Source organism: Diabrotica virgifera, chromosome 4, assembly GCF_917563875.1.
Source record: "Diabrotica virgifera virgifera chromosome 4, PGI_DIABVI_V3a".
Lineage (NCBI taxonomy): Eukaryota > Metazoa > Arthropoda > Insecta > Coleoptera > Chrysomelidae > Diabrotica > Diabrotica virgifera.
In genome coordinates this window covers 49,664,012-49,685,968 of record NC_065446.1, presented here as the reverse complement: position 1 = coordinate 49,685,968, position 21,957 = coordinate 49,664,012, and the positions used below count along the sequence as shown (strand labels likewise).

General features: G+C 30.8%; 1 protein-coding gene across 1 annotated transcript in view; it reads right to left on the bottom strand.

Annotated features, from left to right (window-relative positions):
• Positions 1 to 21,957, bottom strand: part of LOC114327466 (uncharacterized) — a 713,641-nt gene that overhangs the window by 67,934 nt on the left and 623,750 nt on the right. The window contains exons 12-13 of the mRNA XM_050649213.1: positions 9,826 to 10,005; positions 3,917 to 4,202 (exon numbers count right to left, since the gene is read on the bottom strand). Coding sequence (XP_050505170.1) covers positions 3,917 to 4,202; positions 9,826 to 10,005 — 466 coding nt within the window. The remainder of the gene's footprint in view (positions 1 to 3,916; positions 4,203 to 9,825; positions 10,006 to 21,957) is intronic.

The window sequence follows — 21,957 nt, the reverse complement described above, 5'->3', positions numbered from 1 at the left end:
ATATCTGATTGTTTTTTGGTTACTGTATACTTTTCTGTAAGTTTTCCTGGTACAATAAATAAAATATAAATTCATTGTGTATTGTTTTGATGTTATTATCAGTATATTTTGAAACCAGCAGTATTAGGTCTGGATCCCGCGTATGAAAAAAAAAGTTGATTAATAGCAAGCTAAAAATTTGTTAATAGCTTAAGGGTGTCTAGTCAGATAAACTTTGATATATGGGAACACTGGAACAGGGGCAGTTTTAATTGTGGAACAGGTTAAAAATTTGGAACGGTCAGACCACGAAAACGGCATATTTATTTTGTCCGACAGAACAGACTTAAACTCTCCGAACAGAAATTAAACTCTCATGCAAAAATCAGACTGCTATTTATCACCTGTCATAATTCCTGTCATTTGACATATTCTACATGTTCCACTCATGAAAACGCCCATTTGGTGATAAATAACAGTCTGATTTTTGCATGAGAGATTAATCTCTGTTCGGAGAGTTTAAGTCTGTTCTGTCGGACAAAATACATGTGCCGTTTTCGTGGTATGACCGTTCCAAATTTTTAACCTGTTCCACAATTAAAACTTCCCCTGTTCCAGTGTTCCCATATATCAAAGTTTGTCCGACTAGACACTCTTAAGCTATTAACAAATTTTCAGCTTGCTATTAATCAACTTTTTTTTCATACGCGGGATCCAGACCTATAAAATATAAATTCATTGTGTATTGTTTTGATGTTATTATCAGTATATTTTGAAACCAGCAGTATTAGGTCTGGATCTCGCGTATGAAAAAAAAGTTGATTAATAGCAAGCTGAAAATTTGTTAATAGCTTAAGAATGTCTAGTCGGACAAATTTTGATATATGGGTACACTGGAACAGGGGAAGTTTTAATTGTGGAACAGGTTAAAAATTTGGAACGGTCAGACCACGAAAAGGGCACATTTATTTTGTCCGACAGAACAGACTTTAACTCTCCGAACAGAGATTAAACTCTCATGCAAAAATCAGACTGCTATTTATCACCTGGCATAATTCGTGTCATTTTACATATTCTACATGTTCCTCTCATTAAAAGTTTATCCGACTAGATACCCTTAAGCTATTAACAAATTTTCAGCTTGCTATTAATCAACTTTTTTTTCATACGCGGGATCCAGACCTATATTGTAAATTGTTACTGGGAATATTTTAAAAATTAGGAATTCATATTTTGAATGCTAATGAAGTTTTTAGACATCTTTAATTTTGTAGAAAGGAAACGGAGGAATTTAACATGTTATCTTTTCTACATAAGTTTCAATGCAAGGTGTTTGTTGCAAACTTATTAAATCTGAAAATTATTTTAATTAAATGCACATGACAATTTTATATTACAGCTTACTTAATTTCAAAACTAATGATTAGTAAGTATAACAATAAGGGGGAATAGTATATTACATACCTAGCGGGAAAGTACTCTATTTCAGCCGAGCGGCAAGGTAGTTTACCGAGGTGCGAAGCACCGAGGTAAACTACAGACGCGAGGCTAGAATGAGTTCCCGCGAGGTTTGAATACTATTTTACTCACAATCGGTTAGTAGTTGATGGATTTCTAATACTCACAATCTACCAATAATAATTTCGTTTCAAATATCTGTATCCATTTTCATTCTGTGATAAGATGAATTATTTTAAGTAACCTGTGAGATCGTTGCTAGGTAACAAAACAAGTTTGTTGAATCTGACATTTAGGCGATACACGACGCCATTAATTGTACATATAATCAAATTGTGTTTATTTTACAAAAATGTCTGATAGTGAATTTGAATGTACGCCACCAGAACTGCGGGTAGCTGCAGAGAGAGCTACTGAAGGAATAATTCCTGAAAAAAGCAGGGAGAGGTATGACAACACCTATGAACTATACAGTAAATGGTGCGTGGCTAAAGGTGTGCAGCATACCTCTGAGACGGTACTTCTTGCTTATTTTTGTGAAATGAGCAAACAAAGTAAAGCCTCCACATTATGGTCAAGATATTCGATGTTGCGAGCAGTATTAAACTTTAGGCATACTGTTGATATTAGTAAATAAGCAAAATTGCGGGCATTTTTGAAAAGGCACAATGTGGAATATCAAGCTAAAAAGTCAAGTGTTTCTTCTGAAGCAGACATCGACACATTTTTAAACAATGCCCCGATAGAATATCTTCCTCAAAAGGTAATTTTAATTTATTTAGTGCATATTAAATATATGTTATATTGAATTTTTTTAGGTTGCTTTAATTATTGGCATTTCCGGAGCCTGTAGATGCGATGAACTTTTAAAAATGAAAATAAGTGACCTGGATATTTTAGAAAATCGAATTAAAATAGTGATTCCTGTCACAAAAACCTACTCTTCCCGTATATTTGTAATTACAAAATCGGAATGGATAAAATGATAAAGCAATACTGTGACCCTCGTAATAACATTGACTCTGATAGATTTTTTTTACAAATAAGATTTGGTAAAATTACACGACAGCCTTTTGGACATAATGCTATAGGAAGTTTTCCCAAAAAAATAGCAACTTATTTAAAGTTGGAAAATGTTAACAGGTTTACAGGACATTGTTTTAGACGTACTTCAGCAACATTATTAGCAAATACAGGTGGAGACATCCTACAGTTGAAAAAGTTGGGGGGTTGGAAATCTAACACCTTAGCAGAGGGATATGTGGAGAATTCATTACATGGACAAATAAAAATTGCTAATATGTTGTCACATGTAGAAAATCCAGAAGCGTCGGCGTCATTATCTATTTCTGAAACTCATAATTTTGAGCAACACGGTCTTACTTTAACCGTTAATAGTAATCATAATTCCAATGTAACTATTAATATTTATAATTCCAAATAGTTTTCTTTTTGTTATTGTTATTGTTGTTTCTTAATTAAATAAATGTTGAGTGGATTCTATTCTTTCTAAACCATCTTTTAATCAAAAATGACATTGACATTTGCAGGTAGAAAAGTGACAGATGCTAGCCGGGAAAGTACTTTCCCGGCTAGCTGGGAAAGTAAAGTAAGTAATAAGTCGCTTCCTGATTACTTCAAAGGTTAGAAATCCATAAATTACTAACCGATTGTGAGTAAAACTCTTTAAAAAATTAAATTATCAGAGAGAAAATAACATTTTGTTATGTACAACCTGTCTGAAGTTTGGAGTGAGTTTAGTGCAACTGAGTCTCATTAGGGAGTTGACATATTCATCTGTTAAGTGAGATCTCCACCGATTTTTAATAAAGTTCATTCTTGATAAAGCGTCTTCGCACACATAAGTTGAGCCAAACATAGTATGTACATAATTTCATGGCCAAACATTTTCAAAATTTCCAAACACTAAGTATATTCTGAATTTATTGACGGTCCGCACAAAACTAGCTCAAGGTCCGGATGCGGACCGCGGTCCGCTATTTGGTGACCCCTGCTCTAGATGACGTTAGGCTGGATTCCAGTGTTACAAAAACGCCGCCACAATTGACTTCTAATACTTGAGACTATTTGGTTAAGTACATTAGGTTGGCGCATGCCACATTGAGGAAGGCCTACACAGCCCTATTTTTCCCATCCAAAGTTAAATGACGTCGTTCCATGATAAAAAACAATATTTTCAATGCACCAATAAACAAAAACTTTATAGAATGAACAAAATCGAAACTAGGAGAATATTTACTGCAGTGTCAAACCTATAATTTGCTTGTCTCCTGTAAAACTTTGTCAACTATTCGTATGACATTTGCCGTTATGTTTTGCTCACAAAAATCTACAGGATGAGCCACTGTATAAATTCAATTGGAATTAAATGATCACGTGAATTTATTTTTATTAATTTTATTATGTTATAAAAATATCCCTAGACTTCTCCGTTGCGTGTATTTTTTGTGATCCTTACCTTCTTGCCAATCGATTGCAGAATTAAAGTAGCTGCCTATAGAACAAGCGTCAACAGCTGCAATTAGTAACAGATGAACGCCAATGCACAGATCCGCAAACGCTAAGTTACACATTAGGAATTTCGAGACCGTTAGTCTAAAGTGTGAGGTGGATATAACAACAATGACGAACAAATTACCAATTAGAGCTGAGAATGAAATAAACCATACTGGAACTCGTAAACCCCAATTGCCCATCAGATCTTCACATGGATTAAAGGCATCTGGCTCGGGTTCACATTTTATCTGAAAACGTTAACAATTTAATTATCTTGACATTTTCACTGGCATCTCAAAAGTTACACTACAAAAAATTATTAGTACATATTTCCGCTGATTTAAATACGGTAAGAAATTGTAACCCTCGTTAACCCGGAAGCAGTCGCCCTCACTTCTGTCACGTAAGCAGTCGCGCGTAGAGAAAAAATTTCACAATACGAATTTAAATACGAATTTAAAATAAATTTTTATTTTATAATATTTTTGCTTACTTGTTATGTTAAAAACATATATTTCTAACAATTTCAAAGCTAATTGGTTCTCATCAGAGCCATAAATTAAAAAAAAATAGAAAAAACAAGTTGAAAATGCGAGCATTATCATAACGAAAACTTTGTTTATATACGTATTTAAATTCATAATATAGAAAATTGCTATTACGAAAAGCTGTTTAGAATTAAAAATTATGTTTTAATCTGCAAGTATATCATTCTAATTTAAATATTGTGAACTATAAAGATACTTTAGGTACTCGAAATTCGTATTTTTTACATACCTCGTATAAAATTAATAAAATTTGATTCATGATGGTTGCATCATAAATCTTAGACCAAGAAGAGATTTTTATGAAGAATAACTTTTCTTCGTCAAATTAAAAATACAAGAGTTATAAATGAAAATGATGTTGGTATCCATAATTTGAGAAAATTCGTCAAATATTTTTTTCCATTAGAAGGATGTAATTTCATATATCAGAACATACTTTTTTATTCCAAACCATATTTTAAATAACAATTTTCCAATATTGTAAAATAAATAATACATACATGATAAAGATACTTTTTACTGATGAACTTGACTTGGATCAACAGACCGAACGAGTCTCGTAAATTCCACGGGTCTGCGCCACGCTTCACGCAACCGTATTTGCGTACTTGTGTTTTGAGTTGTGTGGTCGTACCAAATTTAAATATGTATAATCGTTTCTACAAGGTTTCTACTGATTCATTATTAATATAGTATATTATGTATTATTGCTTTCAAAATACATAATACTCAAATTGTATTTTTATATATTTATTACACATATTATTTTATATAATAATTAAATTCACTATAAAATGTCATTTATATTTTATTAATAGCTAAATAATTTAAAATTTAGTTTGACATTCACGACACGAAGTTTCAAACTCAAATGTAAATAACCTAATATTATGCTTTGCTTAACAAATCGAGATTAAATAATAATTCAAAATAACCAAATATTGTTAAAATTATTCAAATTCATTAATTAGAAAACGTCACATAATATAGGTACCTTGTTGTGCATTATGTTCAATGGTTTTTAATTTCAAAAATAATTTATATACGTACAATATATTTATATAACCTGAATTTACAATTAAATTAAAGGAATAAACGGTTTACTTACACAAGATTCGATATTTGATGTATTATAAGATATAAGATGTAAGAAGGTAGATTGATTTTTTTATAGTCACACAAAAATACGATAGCGCTTGTTTAATTCTGGAAGAGAAATGTCAAACATTTGTAAAACTACTAGATAATTATTACTAGTCTACTCGTAACTTATTGAGTTTGATGTTTAGCTTTTTGAAAAATAGCCTACTTCCTAATCAACCATTTGAACTGACGTTTAGTGCGTCTGTAGGAGATAACCGGATTGTGACGTCACATTTTTGACTTTGAGGTCGATTATCTCGAAAACGGTTAGAGATATCAAAATGCCGTTTTCAGATTTGGATTCAGAAGGCAAAACTACATAAGAATCCATCGATATACCTGCTTTAACTATTGCAGGAGCGGCGACGCAATAACACACAGACTTTTGCAAATTTATAAACGAAAAGTTTTCGTTGAAAATAAAAAAACAAATTAAAAAAAATTCCCAAGCGTTACAACAATCTACCTCGAGGCACTTACGAGTGGAAAGTTATGTTGCAAAATCTTTCATCAAATTATCACGAAAAATGATAAAATGTGAGATTTTTTCTAACGGCCCGACTGCTTCCTGGTTAAACAAGGTAAAATTATAGTCTAAGAGCTAGTGAACCCTCCGACTAACGGTCTTCCTGTAAGGCTAGAAATTTGTATAGTAATAATTCATAGCACACCAACGCTAAAAGCCATGACCTGGCAGGTATCAGCCCTGCAGGTGTGTCTACCAGGTGAATCGAAAAGTGCATAGTTTAGGGGTAAAATAAACTTTCTCCTGTAAGGTTTAAATTTGAGTATGTGTTTCAGTAAGTCACATAGAAGAAATGTGTACAATGACAGGTGATTCTGAACAGCATAAGACCTTGCCAGGCGAAGGAAAAGATTAGGGTTTTTCCTAAAATTATTTTTTTTGCATCGAAAAAAGTTTTTTTAGGTTTTTTAAATCATTCCAAACAGAAAAGGTCTTTAGGGACTTTTCTCTTAGGTTCATAGTTTTTGACATATAATCGATTAAAAAGTATAAAAATTGCAAAATCCGCCATTTTTAACCCAGAATCGGACATTTAACTGAAAATTTCAATGTTGCTAAGGTAGGTAGATATTCTATAAACATCGAATGATAAAATCCCGAAGAGTTTTTTTCAATGCAATATCGAAAACCCCTTTGTTTTTTAATTGCTAATCAAGCGGGCGCGACACTGTAGTATAAGTGAGGACGTTTGAGTTTGCATAAATTCATTACCTCAAGAATGGGCAAATTTGCAGAGATATCTTTAGACAGGTCGATTTCTATTTTTAAATTAGGACTTTTTGGCATATACATATATAATACTAGTGACTAATACTCCATCTGGGCGTGATGAGTAGGGATAATGTGATAGCTCATTTGAAAGGTTATTTAATTCTCTATTCAGTAATATAAACGTTAACATAATTATTTATACAGGTTGTGCAAAATTTTTTTCTTTTTTTTGTGTAAATTAATTTAATAATTTTTTTTTGTACACACTGTATAAATAATTATATTAATAAAATAAAAAGGCAAAACAATCTTACTTTTCAATTAGAATACGGAGCGCAGTCCAGTCCTTTGAATCGCGATTTTCGGGTCTTATTGGAGCCTCATCGGAAAGAACGTAGGCACTGTTCTCCATAAACCAATTGACCAGCGTCGAGAGTTTTTCCCACTCATTGCAACCGAAGTGAAGGTATTAAGTGACTAGCGTCATCTGGCAATTGAAAGATGAAGTTAGTTTTCAATCCTAATAGCAAAATTAATAATATTGAAAATATTAAAAACATTACTAAAAGATGTTTAAATTGAAAACTTATTGGTACATTTCCCTGGTGACACCTCCAAGGCTTCTACAATTTTCAAGCCAAATGGATGCTGCAGTGAAGACAAATGGATGCTACGTTCTTTCCGATGAGGCTCCAATAAGAGCCGAAAATCGCGATTCAGAGGACTGGACTGCGCTCCGTATTCTATTTGAAAAGTAAGATTGTTTTGTCTTCGCATTGCAACTGAATAAAAATGGTATACATTTTTATTTTATAGTCGTATTACTTCGTAGAGTAACCAGGTGCATTTTCCGTTGGAACTTTACCGAGCTACAGACGGGGGATGTGAATTGCATAGTGTAGAATTCCTTCCCTTTGTCTTCACTGCAGTATCCATTTGGCTTGCAAATTGTGGAAGCCTTGGAGGTGTCACCAGGGAAATGTACCAATAAGTTTTCAATTTAAAAATCTTTTAGTAATATTTTTAATATTTTCAATATTATTAATTTTGCTATTAGGATTGAAAACTAATAGGTCTGGATCCCGCGTATGAAAAAAAAGTTGATTAATAGCAAGCTGAAAATTTGTTAATAGCTTAAGGGTGTCTAGTCGGACAAACTTTGATATATGGGAACACTGGAACAGGGGAAGTTTTAATTGTGGAACAGGTTAAAAATTTGGAACGGTCAGACCACGAAAACGACAGAACAGATTTAAACTTTTCGAACAAAGATTAAACTCTCATGCAAAAATCAGACTGCTATTTATCACCAAATGGGCGTTTTAATGAGTGGAACATGTAGAATATGTCAAATGACAGGAATTCTGACAGGTGATAAATAGCAGTCTGATTTTTGCATGAGAGTTTAATCTCTATTCGGAGAGTTTAAGTCTGTTCTGTCGGACAAAATAAATGTGCCGTTTTCGTTGTCTGACCGTTCCAAAGTTTTAACCTGTTCCACAATTAAAACTGCCCCTGTTACAGTGTTCCCATATATCAAAGTTTATCCGATTAGACACCCTTAAGCTATTAACAAATTTTCAGCTTGCTATTAATCAACTTTTTTTTCATACGCGGGATCCAGACCTATAACTTCATCTATCTAATTATATTTATGTTTATATTACTGAATAGAGATTTAAATTACCTTTCAAATGAGTTATCACAAAGCCCCTACTCTTATTTAAAAAAATCATCGATTACTTATCACGCCCAGATGGATGACGTCACTAGTATTATATATATGCCAAATAGTCCTAATTTAAAAATAAAAATCGACCTTTCTAAGGATTTCTCTTCGAATTCGCTTATTCTCGAGATAATGAATTTATGCAAACTCAAACGTCCTCACTTATACTACAGTGTCGCACCCGCTTGATTAGCAATTAAAAAACAAAGGGGTTTTCGATATTGAATTGCAAAAAACTCTTTGGGATTTCATCAATCCATGTTTAAATTATATCTACCTACTTTGACAACATTGAAATTTTCAGTTAAATGTCCGATTGAGGGTTAAAAATGGCCGATTTCGCAATTTCTAAATTTTTTAATCGCTTATATGTCAAAAACTATTAACCTAAGCGAAAATTCACTAAAAACCTTTTCTGTTTGGAATGATTCAAAAAACCTAAAAAAACTTTGTTCGATGCAAAAAAATAATTTTAGGAAAAAACCCTAATCATTCCCCTCGTCTAGCAAGGTCTTATGCTGTTCACGGCGGAAACGGCGATGGAAACGGCGATCATACTATGGAGGACTGTAGGAGAACCCGTGAGAAAAAATATTTCTCACTGCAATGGCCGACTTTTCTCACTGCGTGAGAAATTGTTTGTTTTGAATGTATGTAAATTATGAGAGAAGCTGAATATTGTATAGCATCCATATAAAAAAGAACTTTCCGGCACAGAAACGTCACTTTTCTGCACACTAATGTCATATATTTTATACTGTGAGAAAATATCAACTTTGTTAACATACAACTGTGCAGAAAAGTGCATTTGGAATAGTGGTTATAGAAAAAAGTTCATTTTGAATAGTGGTTGTAGAAAAACATATTTAGGATGCCATTAAGAAAATACAGTTATATTGTACCTACGTGTTAGTTTTAATTCTCTAATAAATGTTGTTAGCTCTATAAATAAATTATTTAAAAATGAAAAAATGACTTCTTATTTAAGGGACGTGGAAAAATCATATGTATAACATGGGAGTAAAGTGCGTTTTCCTCCCTTGAATGATTATTGCCCGCCGTTATGCGTCGGGCAGTAAACTTCATTCTCGGAAGGAAAAGTAGCACATTGCTCACTTCTTATACAAATAGCTATAATTATTCTATAGGACAATTCAACAAAACTAAACGGAGAAAACTGTAAAATTTTAACTGATTATTATTTAATTACTAACCTCCATATAATTTCTATAAATTTCTCCACAAACCGTAGTTGTGACTAATTTGATATTGGTGTCGTTGTGAAAAACTTCATGCTCCGATCCCCATAACTCATCACTTTGAATTTCTGTGTTAATGGTTAAATTAGCTGGCAACCATTTATATAATTCGGTGGGTAGTACTCCACTGGACTCCTAAAAATATCATATCTATTGATATGATATTTTCGAGACATCGAAAATATCATAATTAGAAGGATATGCATTATTTTTCGTCGGCTAGATACAGTAAACATATATAACTTAACTCGGATAATATTGAATTTAAAAATCATGAAGTACCTAATACCCGATGCTAGCAAACAGTAATTTGACTTCCGTTCCAAAAACCGACTTCTTGGGGAGCGCCGTGCAATTGCAGTAGCATGAACCAGAACAGCGGCAGCGCGAGTGAGCTATTTACACATTCACGCTGCCCACTTCCCTGCCCAATTCCCTGTCCAAGAGGACTGAGTGTAAATCCGGTATAGAGGCAGCTATACAGAGCAGCGACAATGCAACCAAACATTGGCGCCAGCGGCGACAATTTTAAATGCGCTGGGCTACGTATAAAGCCCACGCGACTAACGTAGGGTTAAGGGTTAAAGGATGGTTATTTTCGAAGAACCTCGAAATGGAGAACTTCAATCTCAAATAACTCGAATGCGGTGCAATTTTTGGGAAAACTTAACGATACATCTTTTAACTTTAATTAATTTAAAAATTTAAGTTAATTAAACCTTTCAAATGAGCTGTAATAAAAGTTTTTTGCATAATAACCGACTGTCTTATGACGAAAATAAAGTCGATCCCTGCTTTTTTTTAAATGTATTTAACAATTACACCCTCGTCATTACAATCCTAATAGAAATTAATAGCTTCCCACTTGAAATTAACTTTATTTAGGTATAATTGATACGATCCATGTGATTTGACTGGTTTGGAATGCCTAGTTTGGAAAAAATAGTTGACTAAATCCAAAAAGATATTTATATAATTAAAAAAAAATGTATTTTTCTTAAATAAACCTAAATGTATTCATAATATGAAAAAATGTTTGAAATATTAATTATAAGATTTTTTTTAACGAAAATTTTGATTTTTTTTTGTTTTTGGATCATGAATACCTACTTTTAGATTTATTTAAGAAAAATGCACTATTTTTTAATTATAAAAATGTCATTTTTGCTTTAATTAACTCTTTTTCTAAACTAAGCATTCCAAACCAGTCAATTTACATGAATCGTATTAACTATACCTAGTTAAGATAGCTATACCTAGATAAAGTTAATTTCAGGTGGGAAGCTATTCATTTCTATTATGATGGTAATGGCGAGGGTTTAGTTGTTAGATAAATTAAAAAAAAAGCAGGGAGCGACTTTATTTTTGTCATAAGTCAGTCAGTTCTTATGCAAAAATCTTTTCGCAAGACTCATTTGAAAGGATTTTTAATAGACTTTAAAATATGTCTTTCAAGATTTCTCAAAAAATTGCACTACGTTCGAGTTATTTGAGATTGAAGGTTCTCCATTTTGAGGTTCTTCGAAAACAACCATCCTTTAAAGAGAAATAACTCAGTAGTTATTGGGTTCATATAGGGCTTTTTAGAAGCTAATCTCTCTGTTTTTTCGCTAAAGTCTTATTTTTAGCTTTTTTAAACGCTTTTATTTACTTCAATAGTTTGCATCAAATCTTTAGACGTTAATTTGACTGACTGTTCTTCAATGCAAATGAATGAAAATTTGCAGACATATGCATTAGCGGGAACAATACACGAATAATCAATAAAAAAATTTGTTTATTTTTATTAATCGTTTAAATAAAAAAAAAAAACGATTTTATTGGAAAATGCTTAAATTCTTTTGTTTTTTACAATGTAGAAACTTGAAACTTTTACGGATTGTAGCTAATGATATGAACTATACATAATTTCACTTTTTACGTTAATTTTTTACGTTATGCTTCATAAATAAACAATAGAGTTTCAAATTTTGAACGCTCATAATATATTTGTTTATATATAAATCGGCGTTTATTCGTGTCAAATTTCAATACGATACGAAACAAAACTTCAACCAAAACTCGAATTCAAAAAATTCGTGTTTTTATCGTAGTCTTAGAAAAACCACCGGTAGAGACGTTTTGTGCTACAATTAACATTAGAATTCGTTTTGTCGTATTAATTAATTAAACGCTTTTCTTTAGTTCAATAGTTTGGATCAAATCTTTGGACGTTAATTTGACTGCCTTTTGTTCAATGCAAATGACCAAAAATTTACAGACATATGCATTCGCGGGAACAATACACGAATAGTCAATAAAAAATTTTTGTATAATAATTATTTAAATAAAAATACGATTTTAACGGAAAATGCTTAAATTCTCTTGTTTTTTACAATGAAGAAACTGGAAACTTTTACAGATTGTTAATTATATGAACTATTTATACATAATTTCACTTTTTACGTTAATTGTTTACGTTATGCTTCCTAAACAAACAATAAAGTTTCAAATTTTTTGCCGATTCCGACGACTTTTCATGTTTGTACATCATATATTTTATACATATTTTAATAAACTTGACGGTATATTTTAATGTTTGCAACGTGTAAGACTAAAAAGTAAAAAGTAAAAAAATATGAAAAAAATATTTTTAAGATACGCTTTTCTTTAGTTACGAGTGACTAAAATTAAACATATTATAATAAAATCAACTAAAAAGAAAAAATAAGAAAAATTGAAAAAATCTAACACATTCGTTAAAGAAAAGCGTGGTGCGAAAACCGTTTAGTCGATGAAAATGCGCCACGCTTTTCTTTGACGAATGTATATTTTCAATTTTTTTATTTTTTTCTTTTTAGTTGATTTTATTATAATATGTTTAATTTTAGTCACTCGTAACTAAAGAAAACCGTTTCTTAAAAATATGTGTTTTTATCGTAGTCTTAGAAAAACCACCGGTAGAGACGTTTTGTGCTACAATTAACATTAGAATTCGTTTTGTCGTATTAATTAATTAAACGTTTTTCTTTAGTTCAATAGTTCGGACCAAATTTTTAAACGTTAATTTGACTGCCTTTTCTTCAATGCAAATGACCAAAAATTTACAGACATATGCATTCGCGGGAACAATACACGAATAGTCAATAAAAAAATTTTGTATAATAATTGTTTAAATAAAAAAAAAACGATTTTAACGGAAAATGCTTAAATTCTCTTGTTTTTCACAATGAAGAAACTTGAAACTTTTACAGATTGCTAATTATATGAACTATTTATACATAATTTCACTTTTTACGTTAATTGTTTATGTTAGGCTTCATAAATAAACAATAAAATTTCAAATTTTTTGCCGATTCCGGCGACTTTCCATGTTTGTACATAATATGTTTTACACATATTTTAATAAACTTGACGATATATTTTAATGTTTGCAAAGTGTAAGACTAAAAAGTAAAAAGTAAAAAATATGAAAAAAATATTTTTAAGAAACGCTTTTCTTTAGTTACGAGTGACTAAAATTAAACATTTTTAACTATTTATAGTGGGAAATAAGCCACAATATTATTAAAAAAATGATTTTTATTAACGTTTCGACGCCCGAATCGGGTGCCGTTGTCAAAATACAAAATACTATTGATTTTAGTATTTTGTATTTTGACAACGGCACCCGATTTGGGCGTCGAAACGTTAATAAAAATCATTTTTTTAATAATATTGTGGCTCATTTCCCACTATAAATAGTTAAAATTGTAAAAATGCCACAAGAAAATAGCTTCAGAACAAAATTAAACATATTATAATAAAATCAACTAAAAAGAAAAAATAAAAAAATTGGAAAAATCTAACACATTCGTTAAAGAAAAGCGTGGTGCGAAAACCGTTTAGTCGATGAAGATGCGCCACGCTTTTCTTTGACGAATGTATTTTTTCAATTTTTTAATTTTTTTCTTTTTAGTTGATTTTATTATAATATGTTTAATTTTAGTCACTCGTAACTAAAGAAAACCGTTTCTTAAAAATATGTGTTTTTATCGTAGTCTTAGAAAAACCACCGGTAGAGACGTTTTGTGCTACAATTAACATTATAATTCGTTTTGTCGTATTAATTAATTAAACGTTTTTCTTTAGTTCAATAGTTCGGACCAAATTTTTAAACGTTAATTTGACTGCCTTTTCTTCAATGCAAATGACCAAAAATTTACAGACATTATGCATTCGCGGGAACAATACACGAATAGTCAATAAAAAAAATTTGTATATTAATTGTTTAAATAAAAAAAAACGATTTTAACGGAAAATGCTTAAATTCCCTTGTTTTTTACAATGAAGAAACTTGAAACTTTTACAGATTGCTAATTATATGAACTATTTTTACATAATTGCACTTTTTACGTTAATTGTTTACGTTATGCTTCATAAATAAACAATAAAGTTTCAAGTTTTTTGCCGATTCCGGCGACTTTCCATGTTTGTACATCATATGTTTTATACATATTTTAATAAACTTGACGATATATTTTAATGTTTGCAAAGTGTAAGACTAAAAAGTAAAAAATAAAAAAATATGATAAAAATATTTTTAAGAAACGCTTTTCTTTAGTTACGAGTGACTAAAATTAAACATATTATAATAAAATCAACTAAAAAGAAAAAATAAAAAAATTGAAAAAATCTAACACATTCGTTAAAGAAAAGCGTGGTGCGAAAACCGTTTAGTCGATGAAGATTCGCCACGCTTTTCTTTGACGAATGTGTTAGATTTTTTCAATTTTTTTATTTTTTGCTTTTTAGTTGATTTTATTATAATATGTTTAATTTTAGTCACTCGTAACTAAAGAAAAGCGTTTCTTAAAAATATTTTTTTCGTATTTTTTAATTTTTTATTTTTTCTATATAATTTAAATTTTATGAAAAAATGTTCTAAAACCTGAGTTTTTTCAATGAAAAATGCATAGTTTGGATCGCTAATAACTTGGAAAGTATTAACACTGCAAAAAATTTTATACAACAAAATTTATTCAAAATTGGTCAATCTATCGGCTTCCATATTTATTTTAATTGAAAAAATTTTCATCCCCTAGATGGGGTTGTTTTCAACCTCCAGGGCAAAAGCCCGGTTCGGCATAGGGTAGATTTTGAAGAAGAGGGTCAACCGAGCTTAGATCCAAATTTTCATTAAAATCAGTAATGATTCTCAAAATTCCACGGTTTTACAGTTTTTTACCGCTGATGATTGGTTTAATTGCGTCACAAATTCCTCGGCCGAATGCAGTAGGATATTATAATTTTGTTGATACACTGACGTTCCGAAAACATAATTGTTATGATATGCTGTGTTATAACTGGTATAAATAGTTGGCAATACGAGAGCTTGTATTTATTAATTATGTTATACATAGGGCCGGTTGTTCGAACGCTAATCAACAATGATCACTATCAAATATTTAATTACTGTCACCAAAACTGTCAATGTCAACTTTTATTGGATTGCTGAAAACATAATTGATTAAAATTATGAGATTAGTTAATCAATTAACATAACAATTATTAATATAATTGATTAAGTAATTTCATATTATGTTTTCAGCAACCCAAACAAAGTTGACATTGACAGTTGGTGACAGTAATTAAATATTTGATAATGATCATTGTTCGAACGCTAATCAACAATGATCACTATCAAATATTTAATTACTGTCAAAACTGTCAATGTCAACTTTGGTTGGGTTGCTAAAAACATAATTGATTACAATTCTGAGACTACAATCAATTAATATAACAATAATTATTAACATAATTGATAATAAATCTCATAATTTTAATTAATTATGTTTTCAGCAACCCAAACAAAGTTGACATTGACAGTTTGGTGACAGTAATTAAATATTTGATAATGATAATTGTTGATTAGCGTTCGAACAACCGGCCCTTATTTAAATAAAACAATCTAAAACCAAATTAAATATGTGTATAGCAAATACAGAACCAATATAAAATGATTAATAAATTGTCTCTGCCGATTTGGACTAATTTGGATTTAAATTTAAATATCGTTTTGAATTGCTGGTACAATGACGTTATAGTTGGCCTACTCTTTGTGGTGTGAAGTATTTCAAATACTTATCCACCATTAACTTTATACAGTCGAACCCGCTTATTAGAATATCGCTTATAGGAATATCTCGCTTTAAGGAATAGAAATTTGAGGTACAGAAACGTTTCTACTGGCCACCAATGACCGGCTATTAGAATATCCCGGTTATAGGAATACTTTTGCTTGGCACGAAGGCTATTCAAATAAGCGGATTCTACTGTATTATTTGTTATTTTGGTTTTCCTTATACACTTATGGACAAAAATGAATAATTCTGGGAAAATTATTATAATGCTAAAAAAATGATGAAAAAAGTTTCCAAAACACTTAAATTTTAACATCCAAACATTTTAAATACTTAACAATAGACCATTTTTATAGGCGCATCTGTAAAAATATTAGTACATTTGGATGTTGAGAGGTGACTCATATTTTTTTGCAGAAATTACTTGACAATAACTCATATATATATTAATATTTGCGTTATCCTCCCACTCAAAAAGGCCCGGAACATTGTTTAAATAATCAAAATGTCAAAAAATGAAGGAAAAATTCGATTTTTTTCCTCGTTTTTTGATTATAACTTTAAAAATATTCATTTTCTATAAAAGTTGCACAGACATAAACGTTTCGTAATTAAATTTCCTACAACATAGGATTAGCTAAAATTTTTGAAAATTGTCACCCTTGTTGCAAAATATCAATAATTGCTAAAAAATCATAAAAAATAAGTATTCGCATTTTACGTTTTTCAACCATTTATGCTACACCTAGGACCTTCATATTTCATCCAAAAAAACTTTATGATATAGTAAAACAATACTATAAATTTAATTAGGACCGGATTAATAAATTTTGCAAAATAAATTTTGCAATCCAACTTCCGCAATAAAAATTCATTTTTTCAAAATGTTGCAGGATTGAAAATAAAGCAGACAGCACCTTGAATTTTTTTTACATATAGAAGAATACTGTATCTTTCATTTGCAATTTGCAAATTTAAAATGGGTTAACTACCACGGCGTCAGAAATTTTTTTAATTAAACATTAATTTTTGGTGCTACACGCCGGACAGCAGATACGTTTGCTCTGATTGGGCATTCCAATTTCCAATGGCCTTTGATAATGATTGACAAATTTTAATTTTTAGTACATTTCGATATAAATAAATAAATTTGTTTATTGCAAAATAAAAACACATGCTCTGACCTTTGAAATAACACTTTTTTTAGCAAAAACTTTCTTTGTTCTTATATTTCAACTTTTGAGAATAAAAGTTTATTATTTTTAAACATATGCAATTGTTTAAATAATATTTCACAAACAATAATCATCAATTCATAACAATCAATTAGTTTGATTTTTGTGGAATTAAAATATTAAAATACAACAAAATATAGGGTTAGAAAATAATATATTATTAAGATTGGAAGAAATTTTGGTGGAAATCAACTTGTGTGAATCGAACACCGCTGTCAAACAAATTAATGTTTATTTAAAAAAATTCCTGACGCCGTGGTAGTTAACCGATTTTAATTTTGAAAATTGAAAATGAAAAGTACAGTATTCTTCTATATTTAACAGAATTTTTAACTTGCTACCTGCATTATTTTCAGTCCTGCAACATTTTGAAAAAACGACTTTTTTGCGAAAGCTGGATTGCAGAATTTATTTTGCAAAATCTGTTAAACCGATCTTAACGAAATTTACAGTATTATTTTATTGTATCATAAAGTTTTTCTGGGTAAAACATGAAGGTCCTTAGTATAGCATAAATGGTTTAAAAACGTAAAATGCGAATACTTGCTTTTTTATGGTTTTTTCTCAATTATTGCTATTTTACTACAAGAGTGACAATTTTTAAAATTTTTAACCCATCCTATATTGTAGGAAATTTAATTAAATTAAATTTATTAAAGTTTCGTAATTAAATTAATTAAATTTAATTAAATTTAATTACGAAACTTTTATGCCAGCGTAAATTTTCTTTGAAGTGAATACTTTTAAAGTTATAATCAAAAAATGAAGGAAAAATCGAATTTTTCCTTTATTTTTTGACATTTTGATTATTAAAACACTGTTCCGGACCTTTTTGAGTGGGAGGATAATTCAATGATTACTATATGAGTTAATTCCAAGCAATTTCTGCAATCAACGTCCATCTCAAAACAGATGCGCTCTGGACTAATACCACCTTTTAGTGTTTAATTTAAAGCACAATAGTAAAATTGTGAGAGAAGTGTCTGGTGGTCTGATAAGTAACCTCTTTCGCACATTAAGGGGCAATAATTTTATTTAAAAATTGAAAAATTATTTGTACCCAGTATTTTAAAACCGTCTGACATATCCGTGTCATACTTGGTATCAAGTGTACTGTAGACCCTACTAAATTATGTTAAACAAATGTTTTTGGCTATTACCAGAGGCGTACGACGGGGGAAAGTCATTGGTTAACCCTTCCCAAATTCTACGCTACTGGCGGAACCGCTATTTTAGTATAATTTTTAGATTCTCCAGTACTTTCTATGCAAATAATAAACCCTTCATTCGTAACGATAAAATCATTAGTTTTAGAGATATTTGAAGTTAAATACGAAGAGACATAATACATTAATTAAAATAACTGTGCCGTTTCATTTCAGATATTTCAAAAACTAATAACTTTATCGTTACGATTAAAGAGTATATTTTTTGCATAAAAGGTATTGGAGTATCCAAAAACAGCACTAAAATAACAGTTTCACCAGTGGCGTAGAATTTGGAAAGAGTCAACCATTCCCTTTCCCCCGTTGTACGCCTATGGTAGTAGCCAGAAACGTTTGTTTAACATAATTTAGTAGGGTGTAGAGTACCTACACTTGCTGCCAAGTATGACAAGGATATGTAAAAGGTTTTCAAGTACTGGGTACAAATAGTAATTTTTAAATAAAATACCCTATAACTATGTAAGTAAGGAGCCATATTTTATTTAAGTGATTTGGGTTAAATCCTAATATTTTGAGCCCAAGAAACCACAATTAAAATATTTCCAATTATTAATGAAACACCCTGTATACAACTCAGCATTATGCTCTGGTAACATCAAACAAACAACAGGAACTCTCTAGCACAAGTGCGCAGCAACCAGAAAACCAGACATCACACGAAATCAAACGGTATGTTTGAGCAGATAAAATGAGGAATACTTTATCTGATGATGAATGTCTAACAAAATATTCTCCGTAGCAAAAAAGGTGATCTTTTGAATTTATTTAACAACGTTGTTTAAACAATTTCTGCCCAAAAATTTCGCCCGGCACCCTTCAGATTTGTTTAGGGGACATTTTTTAACAGGAATACTCAAAAAAACCGAATCAGAATTTTTTTCGGGAGCGGCCTCTCCGTTATGATATAAAACATATTTTTTTAAATTAATAATATAATAAGTCTGGAAATTTTACATAAACATCTTGTTATTATTAATATATTTATTGCCATAAATAAAACTCTGCAATCCGATAATAAAATAGGGAAATATTGTAGGTATATCGCTAATATAATTTTCTTGCTGACCTTGTCTGTGACAACAATGCCTTATTAAATGAAATTGCCTAGCAGTCCAAGGCGCATCTGTTTTGAGATGGACGTTGCCAGGTGACTCATATTTTTTTTTGCAGAAATTGCTTTGAATTAACTCATATAATAATAATTGAGTTATCCTCCCACTCAAAAATGTCCTGAACATTGTTTAAATAATCAAAATGTCAAAAAATGAAAGAAAAATTCAATTTTTTTCTTCGTTTTTGATTATAACTTTAAAAGTATTTACTTTCAAGAAAAGTTGTACTGATATAAAAGTTGTATAATTAAATTTCCTAGAACATAGGATTGGTTAAATATGTTAAATATTGTCACTCTTGTCGCAAAATAGCAATTACTGCGAAAAAAACATAAAAAATGAGTATTCACATTTTACGTTTTTCAACCATTTGTGCTGCACTTAGGACCTTCATGTTTTAACCAGAAAAACTATATGATATAATAAAACAAAACTGTCAATTTCATTAAGATCGGTTTAATAGCTTTTGCAAAATAAATTTTGTAATCCAGATTTCGCAAAAAAATTAATTTTTCGAAATGTTGCAGAACTGAAAATAAAGCAGATAGCAAATTGAAATTTTTTACGTATAGAAGAATACTGTACATTTGATTTGCAATTTGTAAAATTAAAATCGGTTAACTACCACGCCCTCAGGAATTTTTTTAAATAAACATTAATTTTTGGTGCTACGCGCAGGACAGCGATGTTCGATTCACACAAGTTGATTTCCACCAAAATTTCTTCCAATCTATATCTAATATATTAGTAAGTAAGTAAGTAAGTAAGTAAGTAAGGTATGCTTTATTGTCATAAAATTTTACCAATTTGTGGACAAAGCTTATACAAAATAAAAAATACAATAAAAAACAAAAAATAATAAAAAACTACAAACAAAACCAAAACAGAAACAGACACCAAGTAAATGGCGTAAGTTATACTATTTAATATAATTTTACAGTTATTAAGTACACATTAAAAAATTAAAAATTTTGCAAACAATATGTACACAACGTCACAGCAAAAAGAAGGCGAACAAGGAAAAGGGAAAGGGAAAGTAAATCAAAAGTTCTATGCCGCTGCAAATATGTACAAAAGTACTCGAAAGTAATAATCCTGCAAGTCAATTTGCTGAATTCAAATCGTTTATAAAAAAGTCATTCACTGTATAAAAGCTCTCTCTAGCAAATAAGCTTTCAAGGCCTTGCGAAAAGCGGGAAATGCTGTAATAGATTTGATGTTAGATGGCAGGTGATTGTGCATTTTTCTCGAATTGTATAGTATAAAGCACTTAACCAGCTCAGACCGTGGAGTTGGCAGATAAAGATTATGCTCCACGTTTCTAAGGGGATAGTTGTGAGTGGGTCCTTCTGATGCATGTTTGCGGATTAAACAAACGGATTCAAAAACAAACAAAGAAGGAAGAGCTAATATTTTAAATTTTTTAAAGAATTCTTGGCAATGAACTCTGCCATTGAGTCTCAGGGAGTAACGAAGAGCTCTCTTTTGTAGTTTAAAAATACGCTCAAATTGAGTCGCACAACACGTACCCCAGAATGGAAGGGCGTACCGAAGATGATACCCAAAAAGGGCATAATAAACGGTCCTAAATGTTGACAAATTCATTTCCGTAGCAACTGATCTTAGTGCAAAACAAGCAGAACTTAATTTTTTGTGTAAGGCATCAATGTGCAAGTTCCATTTTAGAGACTTATCCACAATAAGCCCTAAGAACTTCACCGATTCAACTACCTCTAGACTGTTGTTATTAAGTACTAAAAGTTGCATCATACTGTTGTAAGGTAGGACTTTGGTTTTAGAAACGTTAAATAACAGGAGATTCGAATCGCACCACGATTTAATGGTGACTAGGTCTGTAGCTATGGTATTGCGAAGATACATAATATCCGTGTTACTCCAAGTAATACTAGTATCATCTGCAAAGAGACATATTTTACCTTTAATGTTCAGACTAGAGATATCATTTATGTATATCAGAAACAATATAGGGCCTAGAACTGAACCCTGAGGTACCCCACATTCTAATGGCATGCAAGAAAACGTCTTCGTGTCAACCCTTACAAACTGACTTCTTTTATTAAGATATGATTTAAGCCATTTAAGAACCTTTCCCCTAAATCCATAGTGCTGTAATTTGTCAGTCAAGATGTTATGGTTTACACAATCGAATGCTTTAGAGAAATCAGAGAAAATTGTTGCTGTAGAGTGATGGTTGTTTAGACTGGAGTAAACATGATCGAAAAGGAAGAACATAGCATCATTCGTGCATTTGTCACTCAGGAATCCAAATTGATGTGGAGTAAGCAATTTGTATTTCAACAGAAAAGATAAGATTATTTTTTTTACCAGACTTTCAATTATCTTCGACAACGTGGGCAGGAGTGCAATAGGGCGATAATTCGAAGCAAGATCT